Below are 21,003 nucleotides of genomic sequence, written 5' to 3' on the forward strand. Positions count from 1 at the left end.
TGAGTCTTGCTGGTAAACAACGTATAAAGCCGGGACCAATTGCACCACAATCACCTTGCCTTTTTGTGCATCGCCGTCAAGGGCCACTCCACTATTGTTTGTGTGTACCAGTGGCCTTTCAAATGATTAACTCCATTTGCTGCTCCAAAATAGCATATCTGAAGTAGCACTTCTTGAAATCATATACAGGATTGTTGATGGGTTTTTTTGCACTGTGGATTAAATACACTTACTACACTTCATTAGGTACAACTGCACAATCAAATCAGGTGCAATACAAACATTTGCAAAGATAAAATGCGTACAGTAGTATTGATTGACACTGTCAAATAGGTATTAATTTAACAATATCTTAATTATTGTAAATGTAGTTTTAACGTTGTTGCACTGCATCATACTGAATAGCATAGCAACTACTGTTTATTCCCACTAGTGATTATTCACACTTTTGAATTATGATTAATCACATTTAATCTCAGTAAATGACTTGCTTTAATCATTTAACTTAAAGGGGAACTGCACTTTTTGGGGAATTATGCCTATCGTTCACAATCATAATGAAAGACATGATGACGGATGTATTTTTTTTAATGCATTCTAACTTGTAAATAAACAAAAATAAAAGTCGGCGTACAGCAGAGCCAATAGGAGGCAATTTCGGCCATTAAACCCAATAAAAAAAAACATCCAAAAAGCACCAACAATACTCCATTTACATTTCGTGATTTGAATATTAATCAAGTATTAGTGATATTGTTATTATAAGTGCTAACGCAGACTAACCATTTATAGCAGCTCCGTGATCAAAAGCTTGTGTACAATTTTGACATGATCGAGTGGTCTGCTGCTTCCTCGCTTCCTTGCTCCCTGGAAGTTTATTCTAGATCATAAATCATGCCTCTCACCTGGATAGAAGAAGGCTGAGGACGTATTCCGACAAGTTGGTACAATTCAACAGCCAAATTAAACCCGGAAATGGCGAGAACGACACAAAAAGACGCTTTGGTTCACCTCCCTTTTCTTCGTGAGGATAATGAGTCATTCTTCATCTAAACAGAAATATATGAACATCCTAGAAGTCGGCCTCTTAGTGACAGCAGACATTGTACAGTAAGAGATGTTTTATTATGTTTGTTTGCTCTCATAAAGTCTGCAGTGAGTAGTAATCAGTAGGGATGATACTTGAAACCGGTTTTCCCGGTTGTTCGATAAGAAAAGAACCGAGTCCTCGGACTCGAATCCCTTTTTGAGAACCGGTACCCGTTATCGAGACCACTATAGTAAAGAAAAAGAGTTGGTTCTTTATTCGAACCCCTCGGAACGAATCCCGTCCCGACAAGAAATGCTCCGTGTGACATCACAAGAAATCAGTCACGTAGCTCAGTCATTAGGCGCAGATAGCGAAAGCAGGAAAAAAATGGACGGGAAAAAGTGCTCCAAGGTGTAATAAAGTTCAAAACAAAAGGTATAATCCAATGAATAACTTTACTGAGAGATTTGAGCAGGGTACAAACACATGAAGAACACTTCTACGACCCACCGGAAACATAGCAACCAGGCTAGCAACGCACCTCCTTTACGGCAGCTGTCGCAACGTTCTTATAGCAACCGCAGCACATACATATATGACATGATCTCCCTTTTTCAACTTTTGTTTTTCTTTCCTTGTAAACAAAACAAAATCACACTGTATATGTGTTGTCTGTCTAATTATAAATAATGCAGACGAGGCGTGTTGGCTGAGTTCTTGACGTTTACTTTCACGGGTGACGACATGCAACAACACTTTTCGGGGCTACCGCGCATGCTCGTCACTCCCGTTGCATGATGGGTAGTGTAGTTGTTATATTCCCTAGCTCATAACATCTTTCCCCCTATAAAGAAATAATGTTAACTCAATAAAGTGTATTTCTTTTTTTAGCTTTAACTTTTAATTTTTTAGCATTGTAACCACATTTGCAAACAACTTTTCTCTTCATAGAATTTTCTTTCAATAAAGAAATAAAGTGCAAAAATGTCAAAGCATCATAACAAACAGTTATGTCAAATAGCAGCAGAATTGCACTTTTTGGAGAGCAGTATTATTTCCAGGTTGTGCCCAAGGGACTGATTTTATTTAACACTATATTATTATTTATACACCTATAGTGATCACAGAGACAGGTTGTTTTTATGTTACCTTATATATTTGTTTTTCTGAAAAATCCCACTTAATATACTTTGGGTAACAACAGTCAATATTTATTTGTTTTATTTTTTTAGGGGGGAAACAGTCAATATTTATTTATTTTTTAGATTAAATTGTTTTCTTATATAATAAAAGTGAGCTTTTGTTAAACCAAATATTGTGTGTTTTTTTCCATATACAACAACCTATCTGGACTCGATAAGAGAATCGATAAGGAATCGGTTCGATAAGAGGATTCGATAATAGACTCGAACTCGATAATTTCTTATCAAACATCATCCCTAGTAATCAGTGATGCTGTTAGAAAAAGAGCGAACATTGTGATGCGTTTTTTAAATTAATGCGCCGCGTATGCTTATAATGTTTAAACACGTAAATATTAAATGTTACTGTAAATGTGCCTGTTACTACATTACATATATACATACATCATGTATAAAACTTAATGGAGGTGTTTGGATGTTTTTAAAGGGATTTATAGGCAGAATAGAGCGGCTCCCATAGGCTCCATTGTAAGCAAACTTTTGATTGCATTTATTTAATATTTAGAATCCATTAAAAAAAATACATCCATCGTCATGTATTTTATAATGATTGTGAATGATAGGCAAAATAAATAAAAAAAAAGTGCGGTTCCCCTTTAACTGTAAAAATACCCCCACTCTTTGACACAAATGCGATGTTATATAAAATAATAATAATATTTATAGACTGTCACACACCAACATTTTTAAATGTTTTATTTGAATGTCCATCATTTATTTGCCCAAAACTTGGTAGCTGTTGACTATCTAAAGTGGCAACAAGTTGTATTTTGAAGCGGAATTCTGTTCAGTTTGCTGATTATACATGATTTTGTGATCATTTGCATGTTAACTTGTCAACTTTGACTTTTGCATCAATGACTGTCAAGGTCATGACAGGTAAATTTATTGTTTTCTTGTATTTTGTTTTATTGATGTTTTTACTTCCGATTTGCCTCCATTTTCCACCACTTAAGTCTAAACGCTGGCTCGCAATGTCCCTCTGCGACAATCAGGACACACCTGTTGTTGGTTGCCAATCCCGATGCTTCTTACAGCAACAACGCCCCGTCCCCGTGCGTATTCCTCCACTGCTACTGGAGCGTCCATCACGCGCTCGCCTGCCTTTTCCTCGCCAACCGTGGTGGCCGGACTATCCCCCGCTGGCTGCGGGGACTAATCGCTTAGCAGGGGTGCAGTTTGGCGACCCTCCACCATGTCCGCCCTCAACCCTCCCTTGGTTTTGGACTTCATTTAAAATATCTGTCATGGCCGCTCATCCCAGGTTGAATTTTTTTATTGTTTTCTTTTATTTTGTACATTTTTTTTGGTACTTGGTGAAAATGTTTGAGATCCGCTGCAGTAAGAAAGTAAGTAAGTAAGTAAGTAAACAGAAGATGTCAAATGATTATGTTCATGGATGACTCTGTTGTGTCACTAATTTCAGGATGGATTTTTTTCTTGTGCATGAATTTTATTTATTTGCACTGTACACATGTGCTTTTGTATTGAAGCAGCGCTAACGAGCAGCATGTTGTTCATCTGAGCTCATTATGAGAGCTGGATATGTTTGAGCTGCCCACTCCAAAACACACACAATATCTCTCTCTCTTTCTCACACACACACACACACACACACACACACACACACACACACACACACACACACACACACACACACACACACACACACACACACACACACACACACACACACACACACACACACACACACACACACATTCGCAATGCCGAACACAAAGCTTTCTCTGTCTGTGGACATTGTTGCATGTGAACAAACAGAAAAAGGCCTAATGACCGGAAGAAAAAAGTGAGATAACGAGGGCGGCAGTGGCGGATAAAAGAAGACTAAAATAAGATAATATAATAATAATAGTACATTGGTTGATTGACGGATAGTATACTATATAAACAGATAAATGGTGTTTGCAGTATACTTTCAAATGAGTATCTTAATTGGAAGGCCAGTTAACAAGAGTAATGGCATTCTAGTGTCTTCACCTCAACTTCCGTTGAATAACCGTGGCAAAGTGAAAAATTCCATGGAGTAGCCACAGGACAGCGGAAACATTTAGATTTCCTCTGATCTATATCTTAGTAGGACCGACAAAAACTAAGCTGTTGTTGTGAATCATGTTCAGCATTCATCTTTCTCTTCTCTCCATCCCATATGAGTTGAAAAAAAAAGTTGAAAGTTTTGTAGGTAGTTGTTGGTTTCAGTGTTCAGTGTGTAGAAAGACCTTATTAAGTAAATTGTAAATAATAGCCAATACTTCAATTCTTGTTGTTCTATCACTGGCCAAAGCATTAGGTGCTCAATCTATAATTACAACCGTTACAATAAGTTTAAATCATAAATATACTACTATACTAATAAATATATCCTACAAACTACAACTACTGGTTGTAGTTTGTAGTAGCGTAGAGCTGTACTGCATCATATTGAGAGCTGTTTCTATTGCTGCATGCCAGAAAAGTGGGATCATAGCAACAACAAAAGAAAACTGTTCTCCATGGAAACTGATGTCAAGCTACTGCATATCGACGAATCATTTCTGCATTGAGTTATGTAACATTTAGAAACGGATTGAAACTGCCAAAAAAAGATGATGTTTGTTTCCAGACTGCCAACAAACAAATGTAGTAGTTTTTCAAACCAGCCAAAGTACAATTTGCATCTTGAAAGTCGAACCTTGTTGGTGAACTCATGGTTAAGTGGCTAACTTTTTGTTGTTGTTTAATTAAAATTAAAATAAATGAACTAAAAGCAGTCTTTTTCTCACAATGTGTCGACTTTTTTCTTATAAAATTAGGAACTATTTCTCATATTCTTTCTGCTTCTGTAATATTGCAATATTTTCTCATAAGATTTATTACTTTTTTATGTAAAATTATTACTTTTTAATGCAAAATTGTGACATTTGTCATATAAAAGTCTGACTTGTATCACAATATTGCCAATTGTTTTGTTGTTCTTGTAAAATAGTGACATTTTTTGAGTAAAATAATGACCTTTGTCATAATTTTGCCAAGTAAAATTATTATTATAATATTGCCAACCTTTTAAAGTTTTCTTATTAAATTGTGACTTTTGTCAAGTAAATTTACGACTCTTTTCATAAAATTGCTAACATTTTAAGCTTTTCTTGTAAAATTGCGGCTGTTATTCAGTAAAATTTTAACTTTTATCATGATATTGCACAAATGTTCAGTTTTTCTTGTAAAATGTTGACTTGCGTTGAGTAAAATGACAACTTTTATTATAGTACTGCCAAAATTCTAAGTTTTTCTTGTGAAACTGTGACCGTTTTCTCATGAAATTCCAACTCATTTTTCACAACAAGCTTTTTCATATTTGCATAGTACTGAATGTATATATTGTTAATGTTGTGAATACAAATCTCTATATATCTAGAAAGGGTGGTCCTAAATAGGTAGGCATTTTCCGGTGTGTGTGTGTGTGTGTGTGTGTGTGTGTGTGTGTGTGTGTGTGTGTGTGTGTGTGTGTGTGTGTGTGTGTGTGTGTGTGTGTGTGTGTGTGTGTGTGTGTGTGTGTGTGTGTGTGTGTGTGTGTGTGTGCGTGCATGCAGACGTATGAGGGGCCGTTAGGGACATTATTCAGAATTACCTCTTACATACACTACTGAAATGCTCTCACATAAACAACTGAAATGTTTTTCTTTTATACACACTACTGAAACACTACTGAAATGCTCTTACATACACTACTGAAATGCTCTCACATAAACAACTGAAATGTTTTTCTCTCACACACCCTACTGAAACACTCTTATAAACACTACTGAAATGCTCTTACATACACTACTGAAACACTCTTATAAACAGTACTAAAACACTCTTATAAGCACTACTGAAATGCTCTTACTTACACTACTGAAATGCTCTTATAAACACTACTGAAACACTCTTATAAACACTACTGAAATGCTCTTATAACACTACTGAAATGCTCTAACATACACTACTGAAACACTCTTATAAACACTACTGAAACACTCTTATAAACACTACTGAAACACTCTTATAAACACTACTGAAACGCTCTTATAAACACTACTGAAACGCTCTTATAAACACTACTGAAACACTCTTATAAACACTACTGAAACACTCTTATAAACACTACTAAAACACTCTTATAAACACCACTGAAACACTCTTATAAATACTACTGAAACACTCTTATAAACACTACTGAAACACTCCTATAATTTATTTATAAGAGTGTTTCAGTAGTGTATGTTAGAGCATTTCAGTAGTGTTATAAGAGCATTTCAGTAGTGTTTATAAGAGTGTTTCAGTAGTGTATGTAAGAGTGTTTCAGTAGTGTTTATAAGAGTGTTTCAGTAGTGTTTATAAGAGCGTTTCAGTAGTGTTTATAAGAGTGTTTCAGTAGTGTTTATAAGAGCGTTTCAGTAGTGTTTATAAGAGTGATTCAGTAGTGTTTATAAGAGTGTTTCAGTAGTGTTTATAAGAGTGTTTCAGTAGTGTATGTAAGACAATTTCAGTAGTGTTTATAAGAGCATTTCAGTAGTGTTTATAAGAGTGTTTCAGTAGTGTTTATAAGAGCATTTCAGTAGTGTTTATAAGAGCGTTTCAGTAGTGTTAATAAGAGCATTTCAGTAGTGTATGTAAGAGCATTTCAGTAGTGTTTATAAGAGTGTTTCAGTAGTGTTTATAAGAGTGTTTCAGTAGTGTATGTAAGAGCATTTCAGTAGTGTTTATAAGAGTGTTTCAGTAGTGTTTATAAGAGCGTTTCAGTAGTGTTTATAAGAGTGTTTCAGTAGTGTTTATAAGAGCGTTTCAGTAGTGTTTATAAGAGTGATTCAGTAGTGTTTATTAGAGTGTTTCAGTAGTGTTTATAAGAGTGTTTCAGTAGTGTATGTAAGAGAATTTCAGTAGTGTTTATAAGAGCATTTCAATAGTGTTTATAAGAGTGTTTCAGTAGTGTTTATAAGAGCATTTCAGTAGTGTTTATAAGAGCGTTTCAGTAGTGTTAATAAGAGCATTTCAGTAGTGTATGTAAGAGCATTTCAGTAGTGTTTATAAGAGTGTTTCAGTAGTGTTTATAAGCGTGTTTCAGTAGTGTATGTAAGAGCATTTCAGTAGTGTTTATAAGAGTGTTTCAGTAGTGTTTATAACAGTGTTTCAGTAGTGTATGTAAGAGCATTTCAGTAGTGTTTGTAAGAGTGTTTCAGTAGTGTATGTAAGACAATTTCAGTAGTGTTTATAAGAACATTTCAGTAGTGTTTATAAGAGTGTTTCAGTAGTGTTTATAAGAGCATTTCAGTAGTGTTTATAAGAGCGTTTCAGTAGTGTTAATAAGAGCATTTCAGTAGTGTATGTAAGAGCATTTCAGTAGTGTTTATAAGAGTGTTTCAGTAGTGTTTATAAGAGTGTTTCAGTAGTGTATGTAAGAGCATTTCAGTAGTGTTTATAAGAGTGTTTCAGTAGTGTTTATAAGAGCGTTTCAGTAGTGTTTATAAGAGTGTTTCAGTAGTGTTTATAAGAGCGTTTCAGTAGTGTTTATAAGAGTGATTCAGTAGTGTTTATTAGAGTGTTTCAGTAGTGTTTATAAGAGTGTTTCAGTAGTGTATGTAAGAGAATTTCAGTAGTGTTTATAAGAGCATTTCAATAGTGTTTATAAGAGTGTTTCAGTAGTGTTTATAAGAGCATTTCAGTAGTGTTTATAAGAGCGTTTCAGTAGTGTTAATAAGAGCATTTCAGTAGTGTATGTAAGAGCATTTCAGTAGTGTTTATAAGAGTGTTTCAGTAGTGTTTATAAGCGTGTTTCAGTAGTGTATGTAAGAGCATTTCAGTAGTGTTTATAAGAGTGTTTCAGTAGTGTTTATAAGAGTGTTTCAGTAGTGTATGTAAGAGCATTTCAGTAGTGTTTATAAGAGTGTTTCAGTAGGGTGTGTGAGAGAAAAACATTTCAGTTGTTTATGTGAGAGCATTTCAGTAGTGTATGTAAGAGCATTTCAGTAGTGTTTATAAGAGTGTTTCAATAGTGTGTATAAAATAAAAAGATTTCAGTTGTTTATGTAAGAGGTAATTCTGAATAATGTCCCTAACGGCCCCTCATACGGACGTGCTTTTCATATGTCTTTGCCTTGTTCTTTGTAGACTTTTTGAGCCTGCACTGCAACCACATGGTTTTGATGTGTGCCAGTTGGCTGCTGATGACAGTAGCTCCTGAGATTTTCACAACTGATGTGTCAAACAATTTCCCTTCTGAATCAATAAAGTTTGTAGTCTAAGTACTTCTGAGTGCTAAAAGAATAGAGTTCAGACAGGCTGGAGTTTTTTATTTAAGCAAGACCTATGATGTTTTTCCTTTTTTTCCTGACGTACAAATGTGGTTGCAATGTTGTAAACAATGTCAAAGCATCAAATTATAAGGTTGATGCATTTGTGTAAACTTGCTTGCAGTTTTGGATGCCTCTGAACACTGTGTTTTGTACTCTTTTTTTAAGAGCTACTGTGCTACTTTGTGTGCTTTTTAAGTGGTTTTTTAAACATTCGTACAACATTTTCTAGTTTTGCTAGCTTAATTGTAGGAAATATAAAACAATGGACACTGCTCCTCAACACCTCCTTTCTGTTGCACACAAGGAAGATTACTGAACAAGGTAAAGTGGATTTAATTTTTTAGTTCTGATTATTGTAGCAACCTGGCTCTTAAAGGGGAACTGCACTTGACCTGCGAAACCGGCTGGTAGGGACAAAATAGCCTCTGTGTTTTTTCCTGACCTAACGTATATTCCGCTCTTCCCCGGTATTGAGCACTGTATAACGGATAAACCACAGAAACCTCGACTATATATATATATTCATCCATTTTCTACCGCTTGTCCCTTTTTTTGGGGTCGCGGGGGTGCTGGAGTCTATTTCAGCTGCATTCGGGCGGAAGGCGGGGTACACCCTGGACAAGTCGCCACCTTATCATATATATATATATATATATATATATATATATATATATATATATATATATATATATATATATATATATATATATATATATATATATATATATATATATATGTATATATATATATATATATACACTACTGTTCAAAAGTTTGGGGTCACCCAAACAATTTTGTGGAATAGCCTTCATTTCTAAGAACAAGAATACACTGTCGAGTTTCAGATGAAAGTTCTCTTTTTCTGGGCATTTTGAGCGTTTAATTGACCCCACAAATGTGATGCTCCAGAAACTCAATCTGCTCAAAGGAAGGTCAGTTTTGTAGCTTCTGTAACGAGCAAAACTGTTTTCAGATGTGTGAACATGATTGCACAAAGGTTTTCTAATCATCAATTAGCCTTCTGAGCCAATGAGCAAACACATTGTACCATTAGAACACTGGAGTGATAGTTGCTGGAAATGGGGCTCTATACAGCTATGTAGATATTGTACCAAAAACCAGACATTTGCAGCTAGAATAGTCATTTACCACATTAGCAATGTATAGAGTGTATTTCTTTAAAGTTAAGACTAGTTTAAAGTTATCTTCATTGAAAAGTACAGTGCTTGTCCTTCAAAAATAAGGACATTTCAATGTGACCCCAAACCTTTGAACGGTAGTATATATATATATATATATATATATATATATATATATATATATATATATATATTATATATATATATATATATATATATATATATATATATATATATATATATATATATATATATATATATTTGTGTATATATATATATATTTGTGTATATGTATATACAGCATATATATATTTATATATATACACATATATATTTGTGTATATATATATATATATTTATATATATATATACAGTATATATATACATATGCATGTATATATATATATATATATATATATATATATATATATATATATATATATATATATATATATATATATATATATATATATATATATATTAAGATTAAAGTACCAATGATTGTCACACACACACTAGATGTGGTGAAATTTGTCCTCTGCATTTGTCCCATCCCCTTGGGGAGCAGTGGGCAGCAGCGGCGCCGCGCCCGGGAATCATTTTGGTGATTTAACCCCCAACTCCAACCCTTTGTTCCTGAGTGCCAAGCAGGGAGGTTATGGGTCCCATTTTTATAGTCTTTGGTATGACTCTATGTCCATCCATCCATCCATTTTCTACCGCTTGTCCCTCTCGTACAGTATATAATTGTCTATGTATTTGATCATTATATATCTTTTTACATATGCTGTAAAAAAAAATCTTTAGATTTTACTGTAAAAAAGTTTTTAACATTTACATTTTTACAGTGTACAATTTGATGAATAACTTGCTTGGAAATCATAAGTCAAGCAGATAGTTAAATATTCATGTTTATATATATTTTGGAATGTATGATAATATAATATTTGTTGCATTATTCGATAATATTAAAGTTTAAAAAATATGCAATTGCATGCAGTACATGCATTTTTTAAATGTCAAAATGGAAAGAAAAATACATTTGGTAAGAAAATATAAAATACTTTACTAACGTGGCAGCACAGTGGAAGAGGGGTTAGTGTGTCTGCCTCACAATACGAAGGTCCTGGGTTCGATCCTGCGCTCGGGATCTTTCTGTGTGGAGTTTGCATGTTCTCCCCGTGAGTGCGTGGGTTCCCTCCGGTTACTCCGGCTTCCTCCCACCTCCAAAGACATGCACCTGGGGATAGGTTGATTGGCAACACTAAATAGGCCCTAGTGTGTGAATGTGAGTGTGAATGTTGTCTGTCTATCTGTGTTGGCCCTGCGATGAAGTGCCGACTTGTCCAGGGTGTACCCCGCCTACCGCCCGAATGCAGCTGAGATAGGCTCCAGCATCCCCCGCGACCCCGAACGGGACAAGCGGTAGGAAATGGATGGATGGATTTACTAACGCATATTATTTCCAGGCTTTGATGTGGCAGGCCAGATTTGGCCCCCGGCCTTTGAGTTCGACAGTTGTGAAGGGACTAAAAGGGACTCCTTCATAAACAAACTATTTGCAGACAGACACAGACAGCGGGTTAAAAATGTGACCATGGAGCAAAATTTACACCAAATAATATCCAATACATATGATCTAGACCATAAGGAAGTGTGTTAAATGTAGATTAGAATTGATTAGTATATTGGTCTACTTTAAAGGGAAACTGCACTGTTTTGGAATTTTGCCTATCTTTCACAATCATTATGAGAGACATGACGATGGATGTTATTTTTCTTTTTGCATTCTAAATATTAAATAAATGCTATCAAAAGTCCACTTACAATGGAGCTTATGAGAGCCGCTCAATTCCACCTACAAAGCCCTTAAAAAAACTTCTAAATATATTCATTACGGTTTTATATACATGATGTCAGTATATATGAAATGTAACAACAGGCACATTTATAGTAACATTTTATATTTACTTATTTTGATCATTTTAAGCATACGTGGCGAATTAATTTAAAAAACACATCATGATGTTTGCTTTTTTTGCTAATCACTAACTTCTGCTCATTGCAGAATTTATGCGAGCCAACAAACATAATAAAATACCACTTACTGTACAAGGTCTGCTGTCATTAGGATGACAGTGGGATGTTTATATGTTCATATATGACGGGGTGGGAGGGGCAAGCGTCTTTTCGTGTCGTTCTCGCCATTTTCGGGTCCTAAATGGCTGCCAAAGTGTACCAATTTGTCTGAATACCTACTTAGACTTCTTCTGCCCAGGTGAGATGCATTATTTGTGATCTACAATACACGTACAGGGAGCAAGCCAGTAAGAAAGCAGCAGACCACTCGACGATGTAAATAAACATAGGGACACACGGTAGTGATCACAGCGCCGCTATAAGTAGTTTGTCTAGGTTAGCGATTATAATAACAATATCACTAAAACTTGGTAAATATTCAAGTCACGTAATGTAAATGGAGTATTGTTGGCGGTTTTTGAATGGTTATTTAGTGGATTTTACGAGCGAAATAGAGGAGCACCCATTGGCCCCGATGTGTGCAGACTTTATTTACGTTTATTTAATAATTAGAATGCAATAAAAAAAAAATCAGTTCGTCATCATGTCTTTCATAATGATTGTAAATGATAGGCAAAATTCCAAAAAAGTGCAGTTCCCCTTTAAGTATAGCTGCAAGTGGCAGCAATTTGCTAAAGAAGGTGAGAAACACCACTGAATTGAGGACAAAACTTGTAGCAAAGCCCAATGGTAGTGTCTGTTATGATATGATTATGATGTAATGGTTCCTAGTTACGGCACAGAAATTGAGACAGGCCAGTGCGTGTAATGATTGTAGCTGCTGCGGTTAACAAAGTAACAATAAAGTTCAAGTGAGCAACTACACAGCTCTAATCGTCAACTTAAATTATTTATTTTATTTTTTTTACCCTCCTTCACCAACAACAGTCTTCAATGAGGGTAAAAAAGATGTTATATGTATGATCCTTTTCATTCATTATTTCTACGTATTTTGCATTCTTTTATACATTTTAAACTATCATTAGTCACTATAGAGTGTACTTTGTGTCAATGTTTTTGAACCAAAAATGTATTCCGTTTTTGTACGAGTCTGTCAGCTTCGGACCTTTTGGAAAGGATTGCTAACGAAAACTAAGGTACCATTGAGTCGATATATAGCAACATTTTTTTGGACATTGGAACAAACTAACCAGCTTCCATCATCAGCTAATACAGATTCCACTGCATTAATTTATCTTTTTGGAAGACATGTTTTTTGTTCACATCTGGTATAGATCCCACATGTGTGTTTGAACCCACATGTGTATTTGAGCTGAAGGGTGGCTGATATCAATATCGTTCCGATATCAAATTTTAGCAGTAATTGTATGCTTTTGAAGTGTTCATTTGTGTTTGGTGACACCGAGTGGTCATATTAATTAATCAAATTAAAAGCATGATGCAGGACATTGAATGATCCAGACAAGTTTGTTTTCTGGATACTTTCTTATACATTTCTGCCTTGGAGACTTTGTATCATGTAATATGTAAATATTCAATACTTGTTTATATTCAATCAATCAATCATCAATCAAAGTTTATTTATATAGCCCATAATCATAAGTGTTTCAAAGGGCTGCACAAGCCACAACAACATCCTCGGCTTGGATCCCACATCAGGGTAAGAAAACACTCAACCCAATGAGAAACCTTGGAGATATTGAGAAGTGTTGTGTTATAATAAGCAAAGTTGGTCAATTAAGGACACTTAAGCGTGTATGCTTAGCTGTAGAGTAGCTGCTAACTCCTTGTAGCCTATAACCTCCCATATTTAGCAAATGACTTCACAAAAATACACAAAAAGATCAAACTTGTGTGTTTGTCGGAGTAGATGTTCACTGATTTAAAAAAGGAAACACACTTTTATGCTTGTATCGGAGCTTACATTGGACATTTTAAATGCAAGCTGATATCATCCAATACTTGTTATTTTGCTGATATTGGACCGATATTAATATCGTATCGGGACGCCCCTAGTTCCCACTTCCAAAAATTCCTGCATGCAGCATAGCTTTGGCAATAGCCTCAATACATACCTGGGCCTTGACTCAAGACCACCAGTGAGTAAAACTATGTGGGTATATTGTGTAGATCAGGGGTCCCCAAACTATGGCCCGCCAGCGTCCAAAATCAGGCCCGCGTGAAGTCCCAAGTATTAAAAAAAATAAAATAAAATAAAGATTATGTCTTTTTTTATCCACTTTGTACCGCTTGCTACTCACGGTGTCTCCTAGCCGCTCAGGCAAATCATATTGTCTAAAAATGCATTTCCTCATCGATAACGTGACATCATCGCGCCCGCGGAAAGTGCGCTATATATATCTAATATATATATAAATATATATATATATATATATATATATATATATATATATATATATATATATATATATATATATATATTAGGGGTGTGGGAAAACATCGATTCGAATTCCAATAGTGATTCTCACGTGCGATTCAGAATCGATTCTCATTTTTAAAAAATCAATTCATTTTTCTTTTTTTTAATTGTTTTTTTATTTCATTTTATTTTATTTTTTTAATTAATCAATCCAACAAAACAATACACAGCAATACCATAACAGTGCAATCCATTTCCAAAACCAAACCCGACCCAGCAACACTCAGAACTGCAATAAACAGAGCAATTGAGAGGAGACACAAACACGACACAAAACAAACCAAAAGTAGTGAAACAAAAATAAATATTATCAACAACAGTATCAATATTAGTTACAATTTCAACATAGCAGTGATTAAAAATTCCTCATTGACATTATCATTAGACATTTATAAAAATAAAAAATAAATGTACAATAGTGTCACAGTGGCTTACACTTGCATCGCATCTCATAAGCTTGACAACACACTGTGTCCAATATTTTCACAAAGATAAAATAAGTCATATTTTTGGTTCATTTAATAGTAAAAACAAATTAACATTATTGCAATCAGTTGATAAAACATTGTCCTTTACAATTATAAAAGCTTTTTACAAAAATCTACTACTCTGCTTGCATGTCAGCAGACTGGAGTAGATCCTGCTGAAATCCTATGTATTGAATGAATAGAGAATCGTTTTGAATCGGGAAAAAAATCGTTTTTGAATCGAGAATCGTGTTGAATTGAAAAAAAAAAATCGATTTTGAATCGAATCGTGACCCCAAGAATCGATATTGAATCGAATCGTGGGACACTCAAAGATTCACAGCCCTAATATATATATATATATATATATATATATACTATATATATATATAATATATATACATATATATATATATATAATATACATCTAATATATATATATAATATATATATATATATGAAATATATATATATGTATACATATATATATAATATATATATAATATATATTTATATCTAATATATATATCTAATATATATATCTAATATATATATATATATATATATATATATATATATATATATATATATATATATATATATATATATATATATATATATATATATATATATACAAATATAAATACAGCCCGGCCCCCGGCCAAATTGTTTTAACCCAATGCGGCCCCCGAGTCAAAAAGTTTGGGGACCCCTGGTGTAGATGATCCACAGACGACAATGATGTCTCTAAAAAGACCAGATACTAATATGGTAAGTCTTCAGTTGAAGGCAAAAGTAGCAAAATAACAGTAACCATAATGCAACATTTTTCAGTAAAATAAACTAAATCATACTCTATAAATGTGCAGCAATCACAAAATGTATGGTGTCTCTCTCCATAAGCCGCCTTGTCCACAACTGTGTGTATGTTGCCATGGTGATATGGGAAGAGGGCTTGAAGTGTCCTGTGATGATGCGCATGAGCTGCTATTAATAGAGAGAGCTGGTGCACGTGTGTCTCAAATGTGACGATAAAGCAGCCCTCAGACGAAGCTTGTGTGCTGCAATAACACTCGCCACTTGTCTGCAGATGCATAATGGGCTAGCCAGTGGGTTTATGTGTGTGTTTGTATGGTGTGTGTGCGATCATGTGAACCTACCTCCAGGTTATCCAGCGAGCGGGCCATGCTGAGACGTTTGGAACGCCCAAAGGAGCGTCTGGCTGAGGAGCGTTGGGGAAGAGGGGCAAAACCCATGGTCAGACCTCGGAAGCGACCACCCTATAAAGTGAAAAAGTGACACATCTAGTCATGCACAGTACAGATGCAATCTGTTGTTGTAGAGCTAATTAGATGAGTCTTGACTAAAACCTCTAAATAAAAAAACACCTCAGGCCCTGAGGGAACATAACATCCCAGAAACTTGCCCACATTCCCAATAAATGTCAGAATACTTTTAGTGTTCATTTCTTCATTTAAAAATGCAGTTATGTTTCAGGATTGAGAATCCAAAGGAATCTTGGACCACTGTACAAAGCAAGGCCCTTTGAAGACAAGCTTGGACGAGTTTGGTGTGGAAAAAATCTGCCCAGAACCCTGACTTCAACCCCATCAAACATATCTGACGTAAACAAAACAATTACACAGACAACTTGAATATATCATCAGCTTAATATTTTCTCCTTTTTAGGCCGTGTAGGTCTAAAGCAGTGTTTCCTGTACATTATTTTATTTATGTATGATAAACTGAGCACGGTGGACAGGGGTTAGTGCGTGTCCCTCACAATACGAAGGTCCTGGGTTCGATTCTGGGCTCGGGATCTTTCTGTGTGGAGTTTGCATGTTCTCCCTGTGACTGCATGGGTTCCCTCCGGGTACTCCGGCTTCCTTCCACCTCCAAAGACATGCACCTGGGAATAGGTTGATTGGCAACACTAAATTGGCCCTAGTGTGTGAATGTGAGTGAGAATGTTGTCGGTCTATCAGTGTTGGCCCTGCGATGAAGTGGCGACTTGTCCAGGGTGTACCCGCCTTTGGCCTGAATACAGCTGAGATAGGCTCCAGCACCCCCCGCGACCTTGTGAGGGACAAGCGGTAGAAAACGGACGGATAATTAATTTAGCCTGCCACAAATTTACCTGTTAGCCCTCGCTCATAAACATATTATAAGTGAATGTAGCTTGTCGTTCCAACTTGGTACAGTAGAAGTAGCATAGTCACTCACTCACTCACTCACTCACACTGTAATGGACCAGGCCCTCATGTAACAAGCTTGCATACGCACAAAAACCATACCGCCATACACCTTTTTTCACGGGTAAGTTGAGATGTATCAAGACAGACTTCGACGTGGAAATGTGCACTTCCTTCACGGCAACTCCTTAGCTGCCGTACACACTTTTCTACAGGCTGTGGATACTTTAGTGACGCACAACGGTGATGCTGGGTGACAGTTCACATAAAAAAGTGCCAACTTTTACTCATCGGACTGATTGACGTGCCCATCATAGCATCTGTGTTCAGTTTTCAGAGACATGTCAGGCTACCAACCGCTTTGCCATCTACTTGAAACAGGAGAAAAGGTTCTCATTCACCAAGTCGGGGTCCACTTAAATTGATTCATGATACAGATATATACTTTTAGATATATACTATCATCATAATACAGTCATCACACAAGATAATCATCAGAGTATATACATTGAATTATTTACATTATTTACAATCCGGGTTGTGGGATAAGGAGGGGGGATTTGGAACAACATGGCACACTAACAACTATCAGAAATGCAGCCGATATTACATTCAGATGTGTCATGAAACATGGAAACATAAACTAAATACATAGAGGACATAAGTAAAGGAAATTAAATTAGCTAAAATTTACCCACAAATGAGGCATAATGATGCAATATGTACATACAGCTAGCCTAAATAGCATTTTAGCATCGATTAGCTTGCAGTCATCCACCCATCCATTTTCTACCGCTTGTCCCTTTCTGGGTTGCAGGGGGTGCTGGAGCCTATCTCAGCTGCATTCGGGCGGAAGGCGGGGCAGTGACCAAATATGCCTGATTAGCACTCTATATCAAGTCAATAATGTCAACAAAGCGGACCTTTGTGCATTCACGCACAGTATAAAACTTTTGGTGGACAAAATGAGACAAAGATGGAGTGGCATAAAACACGTCTTTCTGTGGCAGCGTCGGAGAAAGTTCTACATGTAAACAAAATGTTGAGTAGCAGTCTACACAACGGTGAGTTCAAGGGCCGCTGAAATTAGTAAGACAAAACGGCGCTCGCCAAATACTCTCATCAGTGAAGCATAAACACAAACATTAAACTGTGGGCTTTCTAACAAATAAGAAGATTTGTGTCATGTTTGTCCTCCTACAGAAACCATATTACAACAAAAATTATATTTTTCTCCCCATTTTTTTTCCATTTAATGTACATACATTTTGGAAAAAGCTCCATGGAGCAACCAGGGCGCCGCTCAAGAGCCGCATGTGGCTGTAGAGCCGCGGGTTGCTGACCCCCGAGTTAACCCGAAGAACTCTGCACGAGTCCGCCATTTTTTCGTCAATGAGCTCCTAATTTAATATGCATGCTAAAATTCTTTGCTGATGCCACTTCTGAATAAAATAGCTCTAACTTATATACAGTATGTCAATAGACTCTATATGGAAGCGCTAAAAACTACAACATGGCTGACGGAGTGGAGAGACAGCCAAAGGCGGCCTGGCCTGTACGACGGCTTCGGTAAATAAATAAGACCACCTACTAAACGGTGCATTATAAAGACACAGTCAGAAAACGGTTTGAAGATGATCTGTAAAACCAAATGTATGCAACATGTTGACCAAAGAACCTCCATTACAAGGATGGGTTTTAATTGTAGAAAAAAAAATCATAATATGATCACACTCACGGCGAGGTGCATTTATGTTCACTGGAATTCTGATCGCCACAACACAAGGAGTTTCTCATGTTAATTTCAATTTGATTGATTAATCACAAATCTTTAGAAAAATCTAATTATAATAGACATATATTATTCCCTAGTAATAGTCTGACACTGCCGGAAATGTAGGGATGGACATCCCTAGTCTCTACTCAAAACTATATACAACTTGATTCACAAACAAATATCTGATACATTCAAGATACCTCTTCAACTGGCATTTCGATTTAACTATGAATTGATTGATTCTATGTTTCTTGTAAAACTCATAATGTTGCCAAACAATAGATTTTAAGTGTGGAGTGTGAATGTGGATCGGCTCAGTCATGCTTGCCTTGTTGTTATTGCTGTTGTTACGTACGTGGGCCTACCCACAATTCTTGTCGCTCCGACTAAAAGAACATTTTAAAATCAATTTTAAGGGGGCAAAATTCGAGGTAAGATACGATGAGCCTCAAATTGTTTCCCTTAAAGCACAGCGGTTTAAAGCTGCTCTACTGATGCATTAATATCTCACATGCGCATGTCCGCGGTCAAATAAAAAACAGTTCATCTTCCCATCCCCACAGGGTTGTGTATCGATTTCCAATTTCTGCTCTAACTGTGCGATAGATTATGAGAGACGTACCTGAAAACTGATTTTGTTTTGTCCTGTCCAGCAAATCATATTGTTTATGTAGATGCCCATATCTGCTGTACATATTTACTTTAAAAAAGAAAAATGTGGGATACTTCTCTTGTTGCCTTATTTGTATTTGACTTTATTAAATTGATTTATTTAATGTTTGGCGCAGCCGGACCGGAGCAGGAGGGCATAGAAAGAAAAAAGAAAGAGACAACAACAACAAAAAACAAAAACAACAACAGAACAACAACAGCAAATACGATATGTTTCAAATATGATACAAAAAATGATAGCAAAGAACCAGTTACTGAAGTAGATAGTAATAACACAGAAATTACAAGTAACATTAATGCACTGCAAATGGAGCAATAAAAATACCAATAGAAATAATTACCTCAATTATCAATTGTTTCAAATGCAACAATACATATATGTAATGAAAACTTGACTTACAAAAGAAAGCAGCTAAATGGAGGGGAAGAAAGAGAAGTGAACTATATTAACCTTGTACAAACCCCGTTTCCATATGAGTTGGGAAATTGTGTTAGATGTAAATATAAACGGAATACAATGATTTGCAAATCATTTTCAACCCATATTCAGTTGAATATGCTACAAAGACAACATATTTGATGTTCAAACTGATAAACTTTTTTTTTTTGCAAATAATCATTAACTATAGAATTTGATGCCAGCAACACGTGACAAAGAAGTTGGGAAAGGTGGCAAAAAAGACTGATAAAGTCGAGGAATGCTCATCAAACACTTATTTGGAACATCCCACAGGTGAACTGGCAAATTGGGAACAGGTGGGTGCCATGATTGGGTATAAAAGTAGATTCCATGAAATGCTCAGTCATTCACAAACAAGGATGGGGCGAGGGTCACCACTTTGTCAACAAATGCGTGAGCAACAGTTTAAGAAAAACCTTTCTCAACCAGCTATTGCAAGGAATTTAGGGATTTCACTATCTACGGTCCGTAATATCATCAAAGGGTTCAGAGAATCTGGAGAAATCACTGCACGTAAGCAGCTAAGCCCGTGACCTTCGATCCCTCAGGCTGTACTGCATCAACAAGCGACATCAGTGTGTAAAGGATATCACCGCATGGGCTAAGGAACACTTCAGAAACCCACTGTCAGTAACTACAGTTGGTCGCTACATCTGTAAGTGCAAGTTAAAACTCTCCTATGCAAGGCGAAAACCGTTTATCAACAACACCCAGAAACGAGTCAACATTTCAAATTGTTTTTGGAAACTGTGGACGTCGTGTCCTCCGGACCAAAGAGGAAAAGAACCATCCGGATTGTTATAGGCGCAAAGTTGAAAAGCCAGCATCTGTGATGGTATGGGGGTGTATTAGTGCCCAAGACATGGGTAACTTACACATCTGTGAAGGAAAGGTACATACAGGTTTTGGAGCAACATATGTTGCCATCCAAGCAACGTTACCATGGACGCCGCTGCTTATTTCAGCAAGACAATGCCAAGCCACGTGTTATATCAATGTGGCTTCATAGTAAAAGAGTGCGGGTACTAGACTGGCCTGCATGTAGTCCAGACCTGTCTCCCATTGAAAATGTGTGGCGCATTATGAAGCCTAAAATACCACAACGGAGACCCCTTGACTATTGAACAACTTAAGCTGTACATCAAGCAAGAATGGGAAAGAATTCCACCTGAGAAGCTTAAAAAATGTGTCTCCTCAGTTCCCAAACGTTTACTGAGTGTTGTTAAAAGGAAAGGCCATGTAACACAGTGGT

At 36.1% G+C, this 21,003-nt stretch overlaps 2 protein-coding genes across 4 annotated transcripts in view; one reads left to right on the forward strand and one right to left on the reverse strand.

Annotated features, from left to right (window-relative positions):
* LOC133639450 (target of Myb1 membrane trafficking protein-like) overlaps nt 1-21,003 on the forward strand; it is an 862,139-nt gene that overhangs the window by 518,997 nt on the left and 322,139 nt on the right. The window lies entirely within an intron of this gene.
* Nucleotides 1-21,003, reverse strand: part of rgs12b (regulator of G protein signaling 12b) — a 137,133-nt gene that overhangs the window by 90,317 nt on the left and 25,813 nt on the right. For all 3 annotated transcript variants that reach the window (XM_062032581.1, XM_062032582.1, XM_062032583.1), the window contains exon 5: nt 15,811-15,930. In XM_062032581.1, coding sequence (XP_061888565.1) covers nt 15,811-15,930 — 120 coding nt within the window. The remainder of the gene's footprint in view (nt 1-15,810; nt 15,931-21,003) is intronic.

Source organism: Entelurus aequoreus, linkage group LG22 (assembly GCF_033978785.1).
Source record: "Entelurus aequoreus isolate RoL-2023_Sb linkage group LG22, RoL_Eaeq_v1.1, whole genome shotgun sequence".
Classification (NCBI taxonomy): Eukaryota; Metazoa; Chordata; class Actinopteri; order Syngnathiformes; family Syngnathidae; genus Entelurus; species Entelurus aequoreus.